At 48.1% G+C, this 22,453-nt stretch overlaps 1 protein-coding gene across 1 annotated transcript in view; it reads left to right on the forward strand.

Moving 5' to 3' along the window:
• The window catches only part of CAMK2G (calcium/calmodulin dependent protein kinase II gamma), a 59,330-nt gene that overhangs the window by 26,982 nt on the left and 9,895 nt on the right, over nucleotides 1–22,453 (forward strand). Inside the window, exons 6-15 of the mRNA XM_025049318.1 lie at nucleotides 2,181–2,253; nucleotides 2,402–2,504; nucleotides 2,938–3,021; nucleotides 3,467–3,561; nucleotides 4,098–4,220; nucleotides 7,436–7,519; nucleotides 7,762–7,804; nucleotides 12,411–12,454; nucleotides 21,122–21,190; nucleotides 22,363–22,407. Of these exons, the coding sequence (XP_024905086.1) occupies nucleotides 2,181–2,253; nucleotides 2,402–2,504; nucleotides 2,938–3,021; nucleotides 3,467–3,561; nucleotides 4,098–4,220; nucleotides 7,436–7,519; nucleotides 7,762–7,804; nucleotides 12,411–12,454; nucleotides 21,122–21,190; nucleotides 22,363–22,407 (763 nt within the window). The remainder of the gene's footprint in view (nucleotides 1–2,180; nucleotides 2,254–2,401; nucleotides 2,505–2,937; nucleotides 3,022–3,466; nucleotides 3,562–4,097; nucleotides 4,221–7,435; nucleotides 7,520–7,761; nucleotides 7,805–12,410; nucleotides 12,455–21,121; nucleotides 21,191–22,362; nucleotides 22,408–22,453) is intronic.

Below are 22,453 nucleotides of genomic sequence, written 5' to 3' on the forward strand. Positions count from 1 at the left end.
GCCTCAGGTTGCATTCTGTGGACAATACAAAAAGTTAAAAATTCAACACTTCCAGATCAATTTTTTTTGCAAAGCTCTTGCAAGTCTCCTTTACCCCATCACCCCAGAAATACCTTTACTTTGCACAACTGCGTCCTTGCGAACATGCCTGAGGGCCCTCCCCACCCCCTTTCTTTCCTTTGACAAATTCTACTGTGTACAGGGCATCCTGGGGACAATCCAGAGACGGAGAAAACATGGTTTATGTCCCAAAGGAGTGTAAACTTCTGGGTTAATAATTCAGTCAGGAGCCTTCTTGGGAGATTTTAGCCTTCATCATGTTGTCTCGGAACCACATGACCAGCCCCAGTGTGGGGCTCCTCAGGCCAGAGGACCATTGCTGTGTCACACCGCTCAGCCCCCAGCCCTCCATGGAAGCCCTGGCAGCTCCTTTCTGTGACACAGCAGAATTCCTCCCACACCACAGCTCTGGGCTCTTGTTTGGCCTGCGTTTCCCGCCTCAGCTCCTCCCACAGCCCCGAGTTTTCTCTGAGGGTGATGTCCTTACAACCTGGATTTGATCATCCTGCCTGCAGCTTATCTGGCATATGTGGCAGTTCTCGCTGCCTCCGGAGAGTGGGGGAGCACAGCTTCCTCACAAATTTCTCAACTCTGAGAGGCCAGTGTTTGCTGATCAACTTCAGATGCTTCAACCTCAGGAAAATTCTCAAGTGGGGAGACGAATTCCAGTGCCAGCAGGGGAGGACCAGGCTGTGGGGTGGGAGGAGGCGGTGATAGCTCAGGGAGCCTGGTGGGGAGGAGGGATAGCTGGGGGCGGGGGGTGACTGTACCAGTGGGCTTGGCCTGACTCTCTGGGACACTTCGCACTTTTGCCATTTTTGGCCAGAAGGCTCTCCCTGCTAGCCTGGCTCTGTTCTAATTATACTTTTCTGTGGAGACTCGCCTCCTCAGCTCAGTCTTAAAGTCTCTTTGGCTTACTCTTGGGCTGTGTTGTGTAGGAAGGCTGAGCCTCAGCCTCCAGGAACCTGATAAGACCCTTTGGCTTCTATGGAAGCCCCAGCATCAGATTTTAAGGAAGGAATAATAAGTCCAGGTTACCAGCCCAGCACCCCCAGGCATGACAAGTCTGCTGCACATACCTGGTAGTACCTGCTGGCTGGACTCCATGCTCTAGGGCAGGGATTTTCAACCCCCAGCATTACTGACATTGGGGGCCAGATAATTTTTTGTCGTGAGGCCCCATCCTGTGCATCGTAGAGATTTGGAAGCATCCCTGGCCTTTACCCACTAGAGGCCTGCAGCACCCGGCCCCTCAGCTGTGAAAACCAGAAATGTCTCCAGGCCTTGCCAGATGTTCCTTGGGAGGTAAAATTGTCCCCCAGTTTTCACCGCTGCTCTAGGCTGACAACACTCTCTGCCAAAATTTTGACTGCAAGTGGGGCAGGATGGTTTGGAAGGTGGACAGCCTGATGCAAGAATCAGCATGAATGTGAATCTTAGTTTGTCTTTTTCTATGCAAAGTCACTATCAGAAATGCTTCTGTGTGCCCTGTTTGGATCATTCATAAGTGCATTGTTTCTTAAAAGTATCTGGTACTCATTGTATCTCTCCTACTAGGTGATAAACCTCAGGACAGGTATCGAGTCTTATTCATCTTTATAGCCTGTTTAGTACCAAGCAGAAGGCCTGTAGGCACTCAACACATGTCTAAATAAACATGAGTACACCTACCCCCAAACAACTTAGGCTTGTGGTCGCAACTCTCCTAAGTTGCCACCACAAGCCTCTTCTCCAAGAATAGAGTTACTGTACGGGGAAAGAGAAGTAAGGGGTTAGATAGTTTCCCCTTCTCAGGAGTCTGGAGTGTCCCCAATATCTTGGAAACACACTGTGGTTGTGTTGGGCCTTTACAGCCTAAGGAGGCACTGGTGGACCCTGTGCCAGTCGCTCCCCTGCATGGGAGACAATGGACAAGCCATTTAACCAGCATGGGCCTCAGTTTCTTCTTTTGTAAAATATTTTGTAAAACTAGATGATGTGCAAAGGCCGAGGTTCTAACTTGTCTTTCACTGATTTTCTGTGAATCTGCATCCCAGAGTTAGGTCATGTTTTAGTCCACAGCATATGGTAATAAATGAGACGTTTTAACCCTACACTGACATTTCTTTCTGCTTTTGCAGCCACTGTATACATCAGATTCTGGAGAGTGTTAACCACATCCACCAGCATGACATCGTCCACCGGGACCTGAAGGTACTGTGCAGGCTCCCTCTTTGCCTTCTGCTTGTAAAGTGTTGGCGCCACCTGGTGCTAGATGGTGGTACTGCGAGGGCCCACCCAAACTAGACTCTTTGGGAAGAGGGGTGGGTGCCTCATAAGATTCTCTCTTTTCCTCATCCAGCCCGAGAACCTGCTGCTGGCAAGTAAATGCAAGGGTGCCGCAGTCAAGCTGGCTGATTTTGGACTAGCCATCGAAGTACAGGGCGAGCAGCAGGCTTGGTTTGGTAAGAGTGACCCTGTCTTCCTGGAATGCAGCCCCCGCCCTTCCTCCTCTTCCTGATCTGCCTTCCTCTTTCAGAGCTAGAAGCCAGACCCTTAATGGTCCTGGCCTCCTCAGAGACTAGAGGAGATGGAGGGTGCAGAGCTCCCCACTGGCTCTCTGTGACTCAATACAGTGAGTCTAGCTGTTGTCAGCACTGCGTTCTTGCTGCCTCTGGGGAGGGCTGGGAGTTCCTGGTAGGCACATGGACTTGCCCTCTCATTTGGATTCCAGGCACTACAAGAAGCCGAGCCTGCCATCATCTCTTGTTGCCATGCGCTGAGAGTTTATGTAGCAAAAATATCAGGAGTGAGAACAGGCTTGGGGAAGATTGCTGATGTGGATTTAATGAGAGAGAAAGTGGGTTCAGTGTGCCTCTGCCCTCTTTTCTGCTACAGGTTTTGCTGGCACCCCAGGTTACTTGTCCCCTGAGGTCTTGAGAAAAGATCCCTATGGAAAACCTGTGGATATCTGGGCCTGCGGTAAGCCCATTCCACACTCTCAACTTTTCGGTGTTAGGGGCCCTTGACTTTGAGCAACGGCAAGAAAGAGGCATCACTAGTCCTTGCGGGTCCCACAAGTGTTTGGTATATGTGAAATCACGGTGTTTGCTCTAGTGCCCCTGGGATGGCTGTTCCCATCACACCCTCGTCCTCAAGTACTTTCTGAATTCTCTGTATCCTTGAAGAAGGAATCACCCATGTCTTCGAGGATGAGTTGTGCCTAAAGAAATGTCTGATGTGGCTTGGGGTCATGGGGAGCAAAGCATAGCAGGAAAGGCTAGTGACACAGCATTATTGGCTGGTATCTACTTCTATCTGTGGTATGGCCCTTGACCTTCTGGGTGGCTCTGAGCTCTGTGTGGCTTTTCTCAGTTCCTTAGCAGAGTAGGGGACTGACCCCAGTGACTTGTGTTCTGTCTCGTAGGGGTTATCCTGTATATTCTCCTGGTGGGATACCCTCCCTTCTGGGATGAGGATCAACACAAGCTATATCAGCAGATCAAGGCCGGAGCCTATGATGTAAGGACCGGTTTGTTCCCACCCCTTGGGCTCTGTCCAAGGGAGGGGGCAGGATACATGAAGGGTTAGGGGACTTTGAAAACTCAGGGATGGGCATACAGGTCTCAATTCCTGCTACTCACTATTCTAGGGAGCAACTTTTTTGCACAGCTGCTCTTGAGAGCTGTGAAATCAGAGAGCCCACTGAGAAACCGTTGGGCCTGGAGGTGTGGTATGCTGCATAACATAGGGACAGAAAGTCTGATGGCTCTCTCCACGGCAGTGGGGCCTTGAGCACATGGCTGAGCCACTGCTCCCTCCTAGTAGAGAGACAGGGTTGAACCAGAAGATGTTGGAGTCCACTTCCTGCTCTGATCTCATATTCTGGCATTCTAACCATGATCTCTGTCTTCCTTACACAGTCTTTAAGTTGACACAGGTGCTGGGATACACTAGGGCTTCTCCAGCTCTGCCAAGCAGCTGTAGGTAACACAGTGTCCCAGTGATAGACAGAGCCTACCTTTCATATCTCTCCTCCCCCTGTTTCTGCTCCTTAGTTCCCATCTCCAGAGTGGGACACAGTGACTCCTGAAGCCAAGAACTTGATCAATCAGATGCTAACCATAAACCCTGCAAAACGTATCACAGCTGACCAGGCTCTCAAGCATCCATGGGTCTGCGTAAGTGTCTTCACCCGAGATTGAAGAAAACAGAGATGTCAGCCTTCCTTAAGCCCTTAGCACTCTCCTCACCCTCCTTTGTATGACCAGAGAATAATTATTTTGGGCCCTGAGCAAAGACTCAGCAGAGAGGGAGGGGGCCCAGATGGGTCAGTAAATGTCACCAGGAGGGATTCAGGGAGGCAGATAGAGCTAACCAGCCTCTGTCTCTCTCCCACTCACTCGTCAGGTGTGATTTAGTTCTGACCTTTGCAGACTCGAGGTAGGTGGTAATAGAAAGTAGCCAGCAGAACCCAAACTGAACTGCCAAGCTTAGTGTACATAGTCAGAACTCAACTCCAATGGAAATGTGACCAAGACTCAACAAATGAACAAAAGGAGCCTTTGAGCATTTAAAAAGAACACCCTGAAGTTCACTCATAAAGCTCACCCTAAGAGAGCCTTCTAGGCTATCAATGTGGGTCGACATACTCTGTTTCCACATACAGTTCTGTCCAGCTGAAATACCTGTTTTCAAGCAAGAAGAGGGTCTGCTACAGTTAAGCGTCCTGACAACGATGATACATTTATTTATTTGTCCTTTCCCATGTTTACTGAATGCCTCTTCGGCGCTGGTCACCATGTGGGTGCTGGAGATACAAAGATGAATTGAGGCATGAGCCCTTTCCCCAAAGATCTCAAAGATTATCTGGGGAGAACAGGCACTCAGGCAACCACCCTGCAATGTGACAAGTACGTAAAAGAATCTAATGAGTGTGCAGGTGCTCCCCCTGTACCTGGTGGGCAGTGAGATTACTCAAGGCTGCATGGAGGAGGTGACCTCTGTCATGGTTCTTGGCAGATGACTAGGAGTTTCCCAGAATGATAACCTGCAGACACAGGTTAGCTTGGGCCAGGATGAGAGGCCATGGGGAATTGTGGAATTAAGGAATGTTAGTAGTTTGGTTGTAGATGAAGATATGACTACAGGAATGCAAGAGAATGAAGGCAAAAAGATTCCGTGACATACAAGTTTCTGCCTTAGGAGTTTGGAGTGCATTCTGAAAACACAGGGAACCATTTAAGACTTTTAAAGAGGGAGTGAAATTTGTAATTAAGAAAGGTCACTTTAGAAGCTATGTAAGAAATACAGTTGCAGAGGGAAGAGGCTGCGGGCAGAGAGCTCAGGAAATGGTCGTAATCGTCTAAGCAAAACGAGATGAGGTGTCAGCTAAGGGTGACGATAGAGTGGACGGTGTGGCAAGAAGTGGACAAATTCGAAATATTTGGAAGATAGAATCGAAAGAATTTTGTGATCAGCTGAATTTGGATCTGGGAAGTGAAAGAGAGAGAGGGATCTGTGAGTTGGTAACTGAGTGGAGGGTTGCACCATTCACTGACCCAGAAGAAACCCAGAGGAGGAGCCAGTTTGTGAGAAAAGATGATTTTAGTTTCATACATGTCGAGTGTAGTGTCTGAGGACCTCTAGCTGGAGACATCCAGTGAGTTGTTAGAAATATGGTTCTAGAGTTTAGAAAAGAAGTTAAAAATTGGAAATGCGGGTTGTAGTCACTTCTCTATAGGTAGTGTTAAGGCTGTAGAAATAGATGGGATTGCTTCTCTGCCTACCAGATTCTTAACTGTGGGCTTATATATGGCCACAAAACACCAGTATTTTATGATGGAGAGTTAGAGGAGCCAGCAAAGGAGACTGAGATGAGAACTTTCATTGTAGAAAGGAGGAGCAGGAGATCCCAAGAAACAGGAGATCTCAGTAAGGGAGTGTCTGTAAACAGATGCTTTGAGGGAGGCCATGATAAAGATGGAAAAGAATCCATTGGCTCTGACCATTTAGAAGCCACTGTTTTTGTTATTTCACCAATAGACGCAGCGAAGTAAGAGAGATGGAAACCTTTTTTCAGTGAGGTGAAGAAGGAGTAGGAGTGAAGGGAGAAAGAAATGATACACTTAGATGAATAGGTTAGGGGAGTTTTTAAATTTTTAAGATTTGTTTAAGGAGAGGCTTGACTATGACGTATAGACTGCAGAGAAGAATATAGTCTGGAATAAGGGGTTAAAAATATTGACTGATCGAGGTTTGGAGAGCAAAAAGAGAGAGGGGTTCCTGAGCCCAGATTGAGGGGTCAGCACTGGATGTGAGGGATGACGCTGCTGAGACCGGGGTTAGGTTGCAGGCTGGTGGAAATCAGCTTGAGGGTGGGGGTGCTGAAGTTGAAATTCTTTCTTGATGAGCTCTCTTTTTTGTGGAGAAGTTTACATTCTGGAGCAGGAGGTGAAATAACAGAGAAAGTTGGGAGAGTTGCTTCGGGACCCAAGAAGGGGAGTGGGCCCAGGATGAGGGAAAGGATTGTGGGGTGACCCCGTGGGGTTGTGGGCACCAGGCCGCATGTCGTATGATTTCTTTTTCTATCAGGCTGGCCAAGACAGCAACAGCAAAGGGTGGGTGGGGGTGAGAAACTTAAAATGGGCATTCACGAATTGGGGAACTATTATGTTCTTAGGGGTCATTTTGTGGGCCCTCCCCTCCACCATTGTGTATATCTCAGTAGCCCCCGAGGACATCACTGTGTTACAATACTACATAATAACCGATGCTCGCGGATGACCCTGAGTCATCAAGGAGATGTAGATCATGCCCAGTGGCCTCTGTTTAAAGAGGAAGGAAGTTAGCAGTCATACAGTGAAGAAAATTTCCCATCCAAAATGAGGAAAAGAATTAATGCTTCAAGTTAAAAGATCCTTAGCTTCTCAGCTCACAGCTTCATTTAGGACCTTGTCGAGGTGTGTCGAGAGGAGCTCTGGGAAGGCATGAACGTCCTATCTAGAGAGCAGGAACTTCGCCTGTTCACACTGCTCAGCGTCTGGAACACAGTAGGTGCTCGGTGAACAGTTGCCGAAGGAGTGACTGCAGGAGGATCACAACATGCAGATACTCTCAGTCCATAGCCTTTGTTTCCCAAGGAAGACGAGAGTGCTCTCTCGGCACCCTCTTCTAGCATCAAATATTGTGGTGCTTTCATGTTCAGATTCTTATCCTTACATAACCTTGAGTTTGGGGTAGTGCTTTTATTCTAAAAGCATTTTCATATCTTTGACCTCATTTTATCTTTGGAGCAACTCTGGGGTGGCTGAGCGTGCAGCCATCGGTCCTAGGGCTATGGCGAGGGGCAGAGGACCTGGCTGGGGGCTCACAGGCCTGTCTGTCTGGCTTCTAGCAACGATCCACGGTGGCGTCCATGATGCATCGTCAAGAGACTGTGGAGTGCTTGCGCAAGTTCAATGCCCGGAGAAAATTGAAGGTGAGTTTTCCCGTCCGGGCTGCCAGTATCCTGAAATTGTACCTTTTGACAGTGCACCCCCTGCCCCATCACAGAAGGAAGCTTCCCTCCCTGGCTGGAACTGAGCGATGAAGGTTATACATGTTGGGGGGCCCCAGAGACCTGATGTCTTCAGGCTGTAGCCAGCAGCTACCTTCCGCCTGAGACCAGGCCATGCTTTTCTAGAGGCCAGTTGAATTCACAGGAGCCTTTTCTTTCCGCAGGGTGCCATCCTCACAACCATGCTTGTCTCCAGGAACTTTTCAGGTATGTTTTCTCAGCCATGCACATTAATTCTACCGAGGTGAGTGGGTCAGAATGGATATCGACATCCCAGGCCATCCCAGTGCTGGGTGTCTCGGGCAGCATCTCCACCAAGATGATGAGGATCCTGTTTGGAGGGGCTGCTTGCTGCTAGGTCCTGCAACCTGAGATTCTGGGGGGCTTTATAGGGTTCAAATTTATGAGCTCTGTTCCCTAGGACCTCCCCAGGAGTAGCCTGCCAGCCTCCCATTTATCTTATCCCTGGGGATTCTTATTTAATTCTCTGAATAACTCGCAGCACTTTAAGATTTTAGCCCATCTCTGGGGTGTTGGAGGCTGTGCTGGGGAAGAGAAAGAGATGAGGCGTAGTGAATCTTCTCAGTCGCCACCAGTAATTTGTAGACTGGGATGATCTCTGCTTCATTGTGTCCAAGTAGAGATGACTAATAGAAATTATTCCAGATGTTTAAACCTTTTACAGCGACTGTGCTTAAAATATTTCCTGTGATAGTAGCTAGCTATAAAAGTGAAAAAATAGAGACTAGCAGGATGGAGGGAAAGGAGCTTGCTTAAATTTGCATGAGGAATTGGGAAAGTTGGGACCCATAATTTATAAATCACGCTTGACATTTCTTTTTAAGATGCAAGACATTCCACCTCCTTCCCCACCCCCACCTCTAGCCCCATCCCCATCATTGTTTGCCCTCAGTTAGGAAGCACAGTGGCTTTTCTATGAGAAAAAGATTAAAGTCAGGAGTTAACTGAAGACAGAAGGTCTCTTCTCAGCTTGCGTTTTCCCCTGGTCTCCCCTTCCCCTGACCCCCAGCCCTACTGTTTTGGTTCAAGAACCTCCTTCTCTCTTTCTCATAACTGTTTTCCCTCTGCACTGCCGTGGAGAGGGGGTTGTGTGGGAGGCTCAGGTAGGCAGCCACTCTGGGCAGAGGTTGCTCCTGGAGCTGGAGTCGGCTGTGCTGGTTCTGGGTTACCTGAAGCCCTGGCTCTGAGGAAGCCACAGGTGAGAAGACGTGGGGCTTCATGAGCCCTGGCCTGAGCAAGAGCCACAGGGTCCAAGAGGGTCAGGACTGGAGAGCGAGCCAGAGGAGTGTCTCACCTCAGGCCAGCCCCTCAGCCCTGGTTTGGGGCTCATTCTTGTGTTGTGGGTATCCACGAGAGGAAGTCTGTGTCCCTGGATTCACCTCTCACAAGTGGGAACGGGAGCGAACAGCCGGCTGCCTCCAGCAGGGATGGAGCTGTAGTCCCGCACCTGCTTCTTGTCTCTAATACTCGCAGCTTCTCTTTTTTCTTGATTTAGAACCTTTAGGACACTCAAGGGCATTTCTGTGCTGACCCTAGAATGGCCATCTGTTCTCTCTGCGTGGCAGAAGTCTGAGACAGGCTACTGGGAAGTCAGTAGCATGTGCCCCACCCCTGGCCTCAGGCCTCCACATCAGCCTCTCCCTATCTGGTCTCTGTTAGGACAAAGCACCTTCACTAATCCCTAAAGAGTCTCCTGTCCTTGCTGCCTAGACTCCCTCTGGCCTTTGTACTCACTTAGCCCTGGGTCAGAGGAGACCCCCTCCCCCCCTCCCCCCAAAAAATGCTGCTAGCATTCCAGGATGACTTCTTCTGTCCTGACTCTGGGACAGGTGAGGATAGAGCCAGTCTCCAGAAGCTTCTGCAGAAAGATATCTACACGTATCATCAACAAGGAAGGTCACCTGTGTGTTTCTTTAGGCACGAGCTAGGCTGTTTTCTGAGTTGATCCCAGACAGGGTTGTAGCTTAGCCCTGGACTCTAGCAGGTTGGCTAATGGTGAAATCAAGGCTTCTAGAATGTACTGTTTTAGTAGCTTTTGTTTTCTTTCTGGGGCTTGTTTCTTGGGCATCTTTAACCCTTGGAACACTGAAATATGGGTTGAGAAAAGCTGCCTCTCCTGGCTTCCTGCCTTGAAGAGAAAAAGAAAAAGCAGCCTGTGCCTCTGAGGAGCCAGGGAACATGGAACAGCAGTGAACTTAGCTTCCCGTGGGCCATGGAGCTCCCTGGGCCCTGAGTGCCAGTCTCACTAGTGTTTGGAATGTGGCCAGAGGAAAGAGCTACCCTCTGCTCTGGGCTCTCTGACAATGTCTTCATTTAGGTCCCCAAGGGAGGAAGGTTTGAAAGGGGTTCAGTTTCCTCACGGCCTTAAGCTAAGACTGGGCTACCTCAGAAAGGACACTACTTCTCACCTAAGAATGGAAAAGTTAGGCTTTTCCCTGTAGACTCTCACCTAAGGTGGTCACAAGACAGGTGCCGAAGCCATTTCCATGAAGTAGGGCCCTACCACCATCCGAGCCCAGTCCTCTCAGGTCCCCAGACTGCTGCAGGACTGGCCGCACCTGCTCCTCAGCCCGCCCCCAGCGCCTTCGCTCCCCCAGCTCGGCTGGCTTGGCCAAGCCGCCTGGACCCTGCTGTGCGTGGGCGGCCAGCGGGTTCCTGTGCCTCGCGCTGGGGCATGCTCGCTGCTGACTGGCCACCGTGGCTTTGCGGCAGCTCTGTGCACTGAGAGATTGTATCCCCTCAGTTGGCAGGCAGAGCTCCGCCCCCGCCTCGCCTGCCGCGAGCGCCGCCAGCCTGGCCGGGCAAGGTACGTGGCATGAGTCCTCCCTGACCGCCTGCCTCGGCTCCCTGCCACCCCACCAGGAGGGCCAGCATGCCAGGCCCACTCACCAGGGAGGCGAGTCCCATGCTTGCGGGCTGAGATGGGCATGCCGGACGGACCACCTAACTTGGCATCTGCGAGCGCATTGGTGTCACAGAGCCCCCTAACCAGCCATGCATGCTGGGCGCTTGCCAACTCTCAGGAGGCAATAGCCTGGGGACATGGAGCTGGGCAGCAGGAGGTTTTCCTCCAGACAGCCCGAGAGCCTCGCCTGCCCATGAGGGCTGGGGCCAAAGGTAGGCCCAGAGACAGTCCTGGGCGTGCTAGGACTAGGCTTCAGTGGCACTGTTGGAGACCCCACAGAGGAAGCCATGCCCCTCAAAATTGTAAAGTGTGACCTTTCAGGCCTTCAGGTCTGAAAGGCTATAGAATACAGAAGCTGTGGAGACAGCCATCCTTGGGTTTAGATCCTAGCCCTGCCACACCCTGAGCAAGTCATATCAGCTCCCCAGCCTTAGTTTCTCATCCCTCCAGTGGGGCTAATAAATAACATGGCTATGATTAAGATCATGCATTTCAAAGGCTCTCAACCCTGCCTGTACAGGACAGCTTGTAAAAAATCCTGATGCTGGGACCCCACCCCAGAGAAAATCAGAATCCCTAGGGCATAGGATAAGCATACGCATTTTTTTAAGCTCCCAAAGTGATTCTGATGGGCAGTGGCAGTTGAGAACTCTGATGTATGTAAAGCACTTAACAGTAGGTAGTCAGGCATAGTAGTAAATACATTAAAAACAAACAAACAAACTTTCTAATCACCTCAGCATGACTGGAGATAGGACAAAAGGCTATTTTGGGGGGTCAGAATTCTTGTGATAGAAGGACCCCTATTCTCTCTGTAGAGAGATGAGACCTATTCGGGGTTCAAATGGCCACCTGCAGGCAAGAATGGCAGCAGTAGCAATGACAGCGGTTAACACTTAGTACTTGCTATGTGCCGAGCACTCTGCTTAGTGCCTTTCATGCATGATCCCATTGGATCCCCACTGTCTTATGACCTAGGCCCTGTTTTATCCCATTTTATAGATAAACTGAGGTTCAGAGAGTTAAGTAACTCACTCAAGGTCACACAGCTAGCAAGTGGTAGAACCAAGGTGCGCAAACCCAGCAAAGTCCAGTGGATCAGATAGTTGAGCTGATTCCATTGCCCCACGCCTCCCAGACACTCCCATTCACTGTCCGTGCTCTGTGGCCTTTATGGCCAGCAGGCATCACCAGCCTTCCTGCAAGAAAAGCTCATCAGCCTTGAACATCACCCCGCGCTGGCTAGACTCTGTTTAATAACTCGTTATTTTGCCCAGTCCTGCTCAGTGGGACCAGAGAGTGGACTCTGAAGAAAGGGTGGCAGATAGAACCCAGTAAACCTGGTGAGGACCTGCCCAGTCAAGGCTTCAACCCCCTGGCAAAACCCTCCTGTAGGTGGTCCTGGTCTCTGTGTCTGTGCCTGTCTGGTCTCCTTCGTGAACTGTGACACTTCTTGTTTCTTGAGAACACTCAGGAGATGTCTTGCATCCTTCCAGCTTGGCTGTCCTGAGGATCTCCATGGCATCTAGGGACAGAGCCCTCACCTTTCACCCTAGCACTCTGCTTTCAGGCCTGGGTGGAAGCTGTCGAGGGCAGCGTCCCCAGTGCCCCAGGCAGCTCCAGTACTGAATGTCGTTTCTCTTAAGCACAGTGTGTCCCTGTTTCTGCTGAGCCCTCTTCATGGCAGAGGAGATCCTGGGGTACCACCCTGAGGGTCTGACGCTGCTTGAGATGTCCTTCATGCTTTGGGGCTACCAGGAAGGGTGTTGCTTCTACGGGTTTCAGGAGACTCCTGCCCCCTTTTTCAGACAAGCAGTCTCTTGCGGATCCAGCTGCCAGACTAAAAAAACAATGCAGGAGTCTTGATTTTCCTTCTTGTTTTCACAGCTGCCAAAAGTCTATTGAACAAGAAGTCAGATGGTGGTGTGAAGGTAGGTGTCTCCACCCCTTTAGCCCAAGACTGGCCTCTCTGTCCTAACAGTCACTCCGGGGAATTGTCGTCTCCTTAGTCCCCCTTTTCCCGGGAACCTTCCTATCCTTGCTTTTCTGCTTTAAACCGGAAACCTTTGTGCTCAGAACAGCAGGTTCCACTGGCCTGAGAGGGCAGAGGGAGATGTTTCTCCTGACCTTAGCTTGATCGGAAAGACTCAGGGGAAAGTGATCCAAATTATAGTTTAGTAGCACTCAATTCTGAACTTGACTTCCAGATAGGTGCCTCATTTCCAGAACTTGACTCTGGGTTTTTTAGTCATTTGGTTAATCTCTCCCCACCCCCTGCCACCGCAAAAAAAAGCACAAACCCTTTTTCAAATGAAAGCAAATTTGCCTGGTTGACTCAGGGTGCAGGGCTTGAAACCTGAAGCCACTATCCTTTTGGTCTTTCCTTATCTCCAAAGCACTTCTAGAACTCAGCTCAGCTACCACTAAGTGAAGTGTCTTAAACTTTCTCTGGGCATAGGCTGCACAGAAACAGACGAGGGACATGGCATATCTCACAGCTCATTTGCATTTGGTGATGGAGCTTTTCCTGTGGGGTCAGAGCAAGAAGAGGGAACAGGAGCCTTCACGGACCAGCAGGAAGCCCTAGTGGGACTGGCTGCTTGGCCAGGTAGCGGAGAGGTGGCTGGGGGTCCTCACAGGGCCCAAGGTATTCTGGGGACAGAAAGGGTCCTGGGGCTGGGGTATTAAAGAGGAGTTCATGCTATCTTGAAGTCTCCCAATTTACACCATAGAGGATTTCAAATCATGAAATTGTTCAAATTTTTTAATTCCAGCCAAAGTTTAAATTGTGCCTTTCCTCATGATCTTATGTCCCCAGCTGAGATATACATGTGTGCCCCATTTCCTCCTCCCCACCCCTTCTTCTTTCTCTTGTTTTCTGCATGCCTGCTTCTATGTACTTCTGCCCCAAGGAGGGGAGCTTGAGCTTCACACACACCTGCTGACATGGAGCTGGGGTTGATCGGCAGTACCGCCCTCCCCTGCCCCCACGCCCGTTACAAGGACATGAGCTAGATGGGTGGAGCCAAGTTAGGAAAAGGTGGCAGGTGTAGTTGGGGGAAGATTTTTCATATTCCTCTCTAGGGAAGAAGCTAAAATCAATCAACCTTTACAAAGTATTTAATAAGTACCTATCAGGCCCAGTGCTACACTCAGTTCTAGAGACACAGGAGGTATAAAAAGTGATGCAGTATTTGTCTACCTTTAAGAAGTTGCAAGGTTAATTGAAGTGGAAAATGGATATACTTGGAATCAGATAAGCACTGAATGGTATATGGTACTGGACCCTACGTGGGATGGTTCAGTCAAGAAGCTTCCGGGAAAAAGCTTATTGGAGAAAGCTTAAAGGATGTAGGAAGATTGGAACCAAGTCGGTAATCGCCTCTAGGGAATGGGATTGGAAGTGAGGATAGAGAGACATATCTTTTGTTTTTTACTTTGTACACAGGTATTTTCTTTAAAATGAGAATGTATTTTATAACAAAAAAACAAAAAATATTTTTATGGGTTCTATTATACATATTGATGTTTTCTGCCCAACTGGAGTATGTGGTAGAGGGATGTCAAAAATATAGCTGGATTGGTCTGGTTGGGCAGAGGAATTGGATTTTTGTATATTAGGCCACAGGAAACTCTGTAGGCCACTGAACAGGGAAGCTACAGTAAGTGACATTTTTGAAAGATTTGGCTAAGGGCATAAGAGTGAATAGAAGAGGGTAGAAACTAGACACGGAGGTATCAATTAGGATTTTTTATAATCTGGGTGTAAGGTGTTGGAAAGGTGATTAGAAACAGAAAGGGTTAACTGTCAGAATACTTAATCACCAGAAGAGCGTAGGCACCAACCAATCAGACAGACTAGGTGCTGCCTGTGGGTAATTTGGTCTAGCTGTCTATACCCGTGGATGCTGGGCTCTGATTACAGGTTAGCTCTGATGAGAGTTATGCAAAGGAAGTTCACATTGGATATGGGGGATTAAAAGTATCCATCAAAGATAATGTCAAAATTCCTTGTATGTTGGTGGTGCCACTGCTAGAAACAGGAGTAGTTGTGAAGTAATGCCCAGTTTGGTGGGGAGAGGAAGTTTTGTTTTGACCGCATTGAGTTTGAGAGGCGGGTGGAGATCTGGGTGGAGAGGTTTTTTTTTTAAAGATGCTGTGAAGTACCTGGTATAGCCCAGGGAGGAGGTCAGCATTGGATGTGCAGGTGGAGACTCGCATGACTAAATCCCTTGAGTCCATTCACTCAGCCAATTCTGTACCTCAGCAGCTGTGAAGGCAGCGACATAAGCCACTCTTTAAGCATTCACAGTGGAAGGGAGACAGGGAAACCACTAGTTCTAGTGCTGTCTGCTAAGGTCTTGTAGGGAGGTAAGCTCAGGGCAGCGCCGGGGGTGCAGAGAGGTGAGCCTCTGAACCAGGACAGGAAATTTTTCTGAAGAAGATAGCCCATGAACTGAGTTTGAAGGGTAGGTTGGATTTCGTCAGGTTAAGGAGGGGAAAGGAAGAAGGATATTCCAGGCAGAGAGAACAGCACATGTGAAGACATGCAGGTTTGGCACAGCATGATGATTCTGGGAACTTCGGTATCTTCTGTATGGCTGAAGCAAAGAGCGATTGCACAAAATAGTACCTGCAATAAAGCAGCGATAGCCGAGATGGTAGTGAGCGATGAGTGAAGAAGCCATTAAGGAGGAACATGTTTCTAGTAGAGTTTTCTAGATATTGGCCCCAAGGATAAGTGTTAGGTGCAGCCATGTAAGATTAGCCTGAGGAGCTAATTAAAAATATCCAGATTTCAGGGTCTAACCTGGAATTCAGATTTATAAAGCCTTGGGTGGGAGGCAGAATCTGAATTTTAATAATATTCTCCTTCCCCCATATGAATCCAAAACACATGAAGTTTAAGAGTCTGGTAAAGGCAAAATATTGGGGTTATTTGTTGTTAAGGGGCTGGAAAAGAAGAGGAATCAGCAAAGGAAATGGAAGAAAGAACAAAGAGTAAAGGAAGAACCGAGGTATGCCACAGTGTCGGACCTTCCAGGGACATTAAGAGGGATGAGGTCTAGGTGAACAGAATCATTAGATAAATTAAGTGAAAACTTTGTAAATGAAAACATATGTGGGGAACCTAGCCTAGTGTCTGACATAATATGTGCTCAGTAAATGAGTTTGATTCTTGAGAAGAGACTTTGAATATAATGGGACCAGTGGCTAAGATGCAAGTTGTTTAAGAAGAGAATGATCAACCGCAATTAAAAGGCCAAAAACAGACAGGTTGGGGAAAGTATTCACAGCAGGTGTGGTGGGAGCATTGAGTATTGTTTTTATACAAAAGAGCTTTCTTTAATAAATAGGAATCTCCCCTAAAACCCAGTTGATGATGGCCAAAGAGTATGAACTGACAGACAATCTTATCTAAAAAGAAGTAAAACTGGTTCACAGATGTGGGTATTTAGCCCCACTAGTGTCAGAGAAAATGCAAATTGACATGAAGGGCCGCCTTTGACTTTTATGTTCATGATAGTAGCATAAATCAGAATGATGAATTTGTAAAACAGCCTGTGTGTCAAAAGCCGTAAAAATATTCTTACCTTTTTTATTCTTTAATTCTCCTTCTGGGAATTTATCTCAAAGAAATAACTGAAAATATGGAAAAATTGAAAGCGGGAAGATGTTCAAAATGACATTATTTATAACTCTGAAAATATTGGAGACAATCTCAAAAGCCAATAAGATAATGACTAAATCAATATGGGAAATGGATGGAAATGTTTTATATTAAGCGGAAACAGTAGGACATAAATCAGTATATATTATGGTATCATCTAAATTTCTTTTTTAAAAACACAATGTGTTTGTAGATTATATTCAGTATTTAATATGTGGATAGAAAATGAACTGGAAGGAAACCCACTAAGTGTTAATAACTTCACTGGGTGATGAGAATTTGGGAAACTTTTATACTTTTTTTTCTGTATTTTGTATGTTTTTCACCTAGATTTTGATAGAATAAAAGTCAAAATGCTGTTTATTTTAAAAGTAAAGTATAAACTTGTGTATGGCTTATAATGATATATTTTAATTGTGTTAGGAAAAAGACTGGCAAGAGTGATAGAATTTTGGGTATTTTTGCCCTCTTCTGATTTCCAAATTGCTTGTAATGTGGCTACAATCCTTTTATAATCAGGCACAAGTACACAACTATTAATGGTGTGGTTGGATAAAAATGCAGCGAAAGGGGAAAGCAAAGCAAGGTGTATGGACAGGGTTTGCCTTTCTGGGCCCTCTTGAAAGTTAAGGTGATAACCTGTGTTATGAGGGAGGCCTGCGAAATGGCTCAGAAGATCCTGAGCTGTCAGCATCTTGGATCTTTCAGACCCCATCTCCCTCCCCAGCTCCTGCTGCTCGCAGTCCACAGGGCGGGCGGTTTTCTTCTCACCGAACAGAAGCTGTCACAGGGTGCTCAAATATCAGCATCAATCTGAGCTCTTGAATTTGGGGACTTCAGATTCTCATTAGGTTTCTTCGAATGTGGATGCCAGTGACCCAGTGTCTATGAAAGAGTCAGAGCCACTTGTGCGGCCGTAAACTCTCAGATCCCGAGAGGTCCCTACTTGAGGAAAACGTTAGTCCAAGGCCAGAATGGCTGTCCAATATTAAAAATAACAGTAAAGGAAAGAAAGAAAAAAGGATATAGTTATTTTCTTAATACTGTTTGAATATTTGTTTAAGTATGGAAAGGAGTTGAACCCTTTTCTGGTTTAAAATTTTAAATATTTCATTGTTAAATGTAAGTGAGATAATGGTTCTTTAGCAGTGATCTGGTATTTAAATAGTGCTACAGTGTGCTGGTTGAGAAGGATCCCAGCTGTTCATGACTGATGGCAAAACCCTGGAAGGATGAAGAGAGGAACTGAAAAAAGTCCACTCTCCCAGTAGAAACTAACTCTTGAGTAGAAAAGGATTATCTTGGGTTTTCATGCAGGACAGTTTAGGAAAAAGCCAGCTAGGAGAAAGTAACTTATTCCTCATTAGGTGATGCAGACAGCTGAAAGTGCTATGCCTACGGCGAGATTCAGGTAAAAGCGACCTACAGTGGCCTTTGAGGATAAGACCCTGAAAATCACAAGAACCAAGATGGCCTGGTCTGTGCCCCTGCAGAGTTTCCACTGATCTGATTCTGGGCAAGTTAGAAACCTGTGCTCTGCTTTTACCTGGGGAAAAGCCAGTCAGCAAACCCAATACAACTCAGCAAACATTTGTTGATTGTATGCTAACCTTAAGGTTAGACACCATAAAGATTACCAAAATAAATTAGATAGGGACCTTCCTTCAAAGTGTTACCACTGTAGTTGGATAAAGGGAAAAGTGTATATGAATGTAAGGCAGTACTTGTAGTCCTCTCCTTTTGAATATAAGACATTTCTGAAAATGTCTTCTAAAGTAGTGTCAGCCTCGTGAGGGCAGAAGCGTTTATCTGACATGTTTACTGTGCCTGGAATAGCCCTCAATAAGTACTTGTTGGATATTGTTAAATGACTGCAATAGTCAGACAGCAGACAGACATGGTCCATGGGACTTATGTCTCCCAGGAAGCTAATTGTAAAATTCTTAATTACCTTTCACCTTTTCGACACAGCCTTCTGAGATATATTTTCAGTGTTCCATGTGGTCTTTATTTTTATGCTCTTGTTTCACATCTGAACATAAAGTCCATGAGCATCTGGTTAAGGCCAAGGAATCACTCACTGCATTCAACATTCCTTGTAGTTTACATCTCTGTGTCTTTGTGATCACTGCACTTTTAATCACTAGCACTCCTATTTTTCCATTTCCCACTAATTGCAAAATGCAATAAAATGCTGAAATCTTATAAATGAGCATGGCCATAGCAACAAAAAAAGGAATGCCAACATTTAACTGTCAGGTGATTTTCAAAAGCTCAGCGTCTTTATTTGAAAAGCAATTTAAGGGAGCAGCGAAAAAGGTCTAGGTTCAAAAGTCAAATGTTATTAATCTGAGGATGGCCTAGAGTACCCTTTGCTGTTTACCTGGTAGCTGCTCATCCAAATTTCAGGCAGACTTAATAATAAGAGAAAAGAGTTAACCTTAGAGGTGAGCTGGCCTTATAAATCCAAACCTGTAAATTTGCAGCAAAATGTTACTTATCCTCATAGACTTGTGACTTAATCTCCTCAAGAAACTTTCTCTGAGCAAGACCAAGACCAAGACCTCTCAGAATATATTAAATCTGTGTTATGAACCTGACAGCAGAGGAGTTCTTCCTCTCCCAGGGTCTATGCCTGGTGGTCTAGGTGCTGTTTTAACCCTTCGGGTGCTGGACTCTAGATCTTCTGCTCCTTTCTCCTGAGGCAGAGCCCACGCTGATGCACTAACCTATAGCGTCTCTGTGCTTCTCTTCTTACTTCCTCTTTCCCCTTCGCTTACCCTTTTGCTGTGGTGTGTCCAGAAAAGGAAGTCGAGTTCCAGCGTGCACCTAATGGTGAGCCTTGCCTGCCCACCCATCTGCTCACTCCATGCTGCCTGTGCCCGCCTGCCAGCCACGCAAACCCATTCTGCCATGTGCGTGTGCTTCACTCATCCTCACTGCATGTCTGTGCTGTGTGGGCAGGTGTGGCCTGTCCTGCCAGGCGGGGACCATTGTCCAAGGTCCCCCAGTGGCCTGAAAAGTGGACATTGGAATTTATAGTCTGGCGTTCCCTGCTTCAGAGCCTGGACTGCCTCTAGCAGCCCCCGGGCAGGAAGTGAAACTGGCAGGGACTCAGGGCCAGGTGGCCAGCACAGGAAGAGACCCTCACTGTCGCTCAGGAGGACAGGCCCTGCTCACTGGGCACAAACAGCCACTTCCCACAGACTGGCAGCCGATGGGCATCTTCGCGGTGGGCAGGAGAGCTGGTTATAGGCCCGGTGAGCAGGGCCTCTCCTCCTGAGCGAGTGTTTCCTCCTTCCCACCCAGCCCTCAGGCCGAAAGATAATAGAGAATGCATCTTCTTTCTCATGGGACACAGGGCACCAAGAGGAACACAACGGCCTGAATCATTATGAAATCATCTATTAAAGCTAGGGGTCGGGTCACCTGGGTGAGATCCCAGCCCTCTACAGATATGGCAGGTTTTACGAACACCCTGGAGTCCTTGCATCATGCCAGGGTCTTTGTCTCAGCTGGACTTTGCAGGCAAGACAACCTTATCCAATCAGCCCCAAAGGGGAGATCAGTATCAGCAACTGAGTTAAGAGTTCCTCCCTGGTGGGAATGGAAGAGAACAGAGCTCACGTGAGTTTAGACCCACATCCTGACTGCTGGGACCTCTTTTCTCCAGCTTGCAGAGTCAAATGGACTCTCAGAGCACTTGGTTCCTAGCTTGAGGTTTCATGCCTACCCCTGGGTTTGGGGGTATCTTACCCATTGACAGTAAGCTAGGGGGTGGATGGCCTCAGGTCAGGTCCAAGGGACTATAAAAGAGGCCTTCAGGCTAGAAGAAGAGGACAGTCTCGATAGTGTCCTGTATGTATCCTCATTTGTGCCTTGTGCAGAGATGATAACCACACATTTGTCTCTGCGCCTGTTGAAGAACTCTCAGGCATTAGGCTGCTTCTCGGTGGCCACCAGCTCAACTGGGACTCCCAGTGAGACTGAGTTCATTGGTTAGGGGATCGTAAGAGGCAGAAAGCATTGATATGACTCCCTGCCCTAGAAATCAGTCGGCCTCCTTCCTTCCTTGCCATCCTCCCCTCAGCCTCCCTTGCTGTGCCACTCTGTAACATTTTGAAAGATGAGATATCCTGGTGGTCTCTGCTATTAGGAATGTTGGCCTGCTGGGCAGCCTACTCTTTCCTGAGGGCTGGGTTCTGGGACTGTAGCCACAGCCCCCACCTGGAGTCACCTTCCCTCCTCCCCCTTCCCCTCCCCCTACTCTCCGCACCTCTCCCCTTTCTCCCAGCTGACCAAGTCTAAGAGTTATCAACACAGCCCTTTCTCTGCTCCCTGGAGTCAGTAGATGCATTTTGTATCCAAAGCCGAATTCCACCCCTTTCCTCTGTAGTAGACACCATCTCCTAGACTAGGTTTTATTTCTCTTCTTGTTCCTCTTCTTTTCAAATTAGGCTTCAAACTGGTGTTTTAGGGGAAAGGAAATGCAAGTGGCAAATTGAAAGGGCAACAGGAGACTGCTCCCAGACAGGGAACCCAGAGTTTTTTAATTTTGTTGTGCTTCCCTAAAAACTACCCTTTTCCTTTGTAAAGTGAGAAGATCCTGAATTTCTTTGGGTGAAGTATGATTATGCAGTGGTGTGGCAGCTGGCATAAGCAGAGATTTCTGGAGAGATGCTTTAAAACAAGTCTTTGGGCTGGTCCCACCTTGAGGATACCTCCTAGGTCTCTGGACCCCTCCAAATACTCTCCTCCTCCAGTCATCTCTCCAACCATTGCTCCCATCCGCATAGTGTTATGGAGGCCACCTTAGGCCTAGCTCCTCCAGGCCAGGCCAGGCCAGGGGGAAAGGGAGGTCTGGGAGTCGAATCTGAGCTGCTTTGGTGACTCTAGAGGAACTAAACCATCTGTTTTCTTGTCTCAGCCACAGAGCAACAACAAAAACAGTCTCGTAAGCCCAGCCCAAGATCCCGCGCCCTTGCAGACGGCCATGGTACCTCCTGACTACAGCTTCTCTGCCCCTGCCTGCTTCCTGCTCCTTCCCGCTTCCTCTTCTTGCCCTCCTTCCCAGGCCTCCTTGGCCCTTTTCCTTTCTCGATCCCTATTGAGCAGGCTGCTTTGTGTACTGCCCTGTAGGCCCCTTCCCCCTCATTGCCCGCTTGACCATGCTTCTTCCTGCATGGCAGAACTGCTGCTCCCGCTCCTTTCGCTATTGGGGGGAAGAGTGATCAGGGTGCTCAGCCCCAGGCTGGGCCCCCAGTGGGTCTGCTGTGGGGGCCGGGAAGGTGAGTTTCTTATAAAAGGAGAGAATAGGAGCTTTCTTGGAATCTGTATGTCAGTTCTTGGAGGCCTCCTTGTGAAACCTGCCTCAGCCTTTCCTCTGCAAAGCCATAAACGAGAAGGAGGGCTGGGGTCCCTCACCTCTGGATGGTGCTGATCTCTGGGTTTCTGAAGAACCCCATGCTCTTCGTGCTGTCTGAGTTCTCTCTGGGCTTGTCCAAAGGGTGCTGTGTGCTCTCAGAGCTCCTCCTGCTAGTGACGGCTAACGAGAGAGTTAGCAGGGGGAATGACTAGGAAAGAAGGAGAGGTAATTTTATCTGCTACCCTTTCTACTTCCTGTGGACCCTCATGCCGCCTGACATGGTGATGTAGGGACAGGAACTCTGGGCAAGGCAGAGGTAGGTGAAGCAGGCACCTCTCTGGGCTCAGCTTACTGAGGGGGCATCCTGGGTCTTTCTAGGAGACCTTAGTCCACTCTCCCTGTGTTCCTGCTTCCTGTATACCCCTTGATGAACACTGTTGGTGGGGCCCAGCCTGTGCCTTCGGCCCTATAGCTTCTTCAGTGTACTTGTCTTGTAGAGAAAAAAAAACTCAGAACTAGCAGGAATAAGGGACAGAGGCCCTCATCTTCTCAGCTTCCCTGGTATCCGCTTCCATTAAGTGCCAGGCCTTTCACCAGCCAGTGCTGTCCCTAAGTCTGGGGCTTCCCAGCTACCTGGGACCCAGATGATTTAAGACATTTTGACTTTTGAGAATAGCTGGTGGGCCAGCCTCAGTGGTCATCATAGGGTCTCTGAAGGTACTGGGGTAGGAGTGGAGTCCCTTAGGGCAGAGCTATAAGTTCTGTCCCTAGGTCAGGAGAGTAATTTTCATCTTCTCTCACAGGAGCCACAAACCACCGTGGTACACAATGCTACAGATGGGATCAAGGTGAGTGGATCCTGAGCCTGTCTCCTGATTTCCATGGCAACAGGAA

This window comes from Pteropus alecto, unplaced genomic scaffold (genome assembly GCF_000325575.1).
Source record: "Pteropus alecto unplaced genomic scaffold, ASM32557v1 scaffold155, whole genome shotgun sequence".
Lineage (NCBI taxonomy): Eukaryota > Metazoa > Chordata > Mammalia > Chiroptera > Pteropodidae > Pteropus > Pteropus alecto.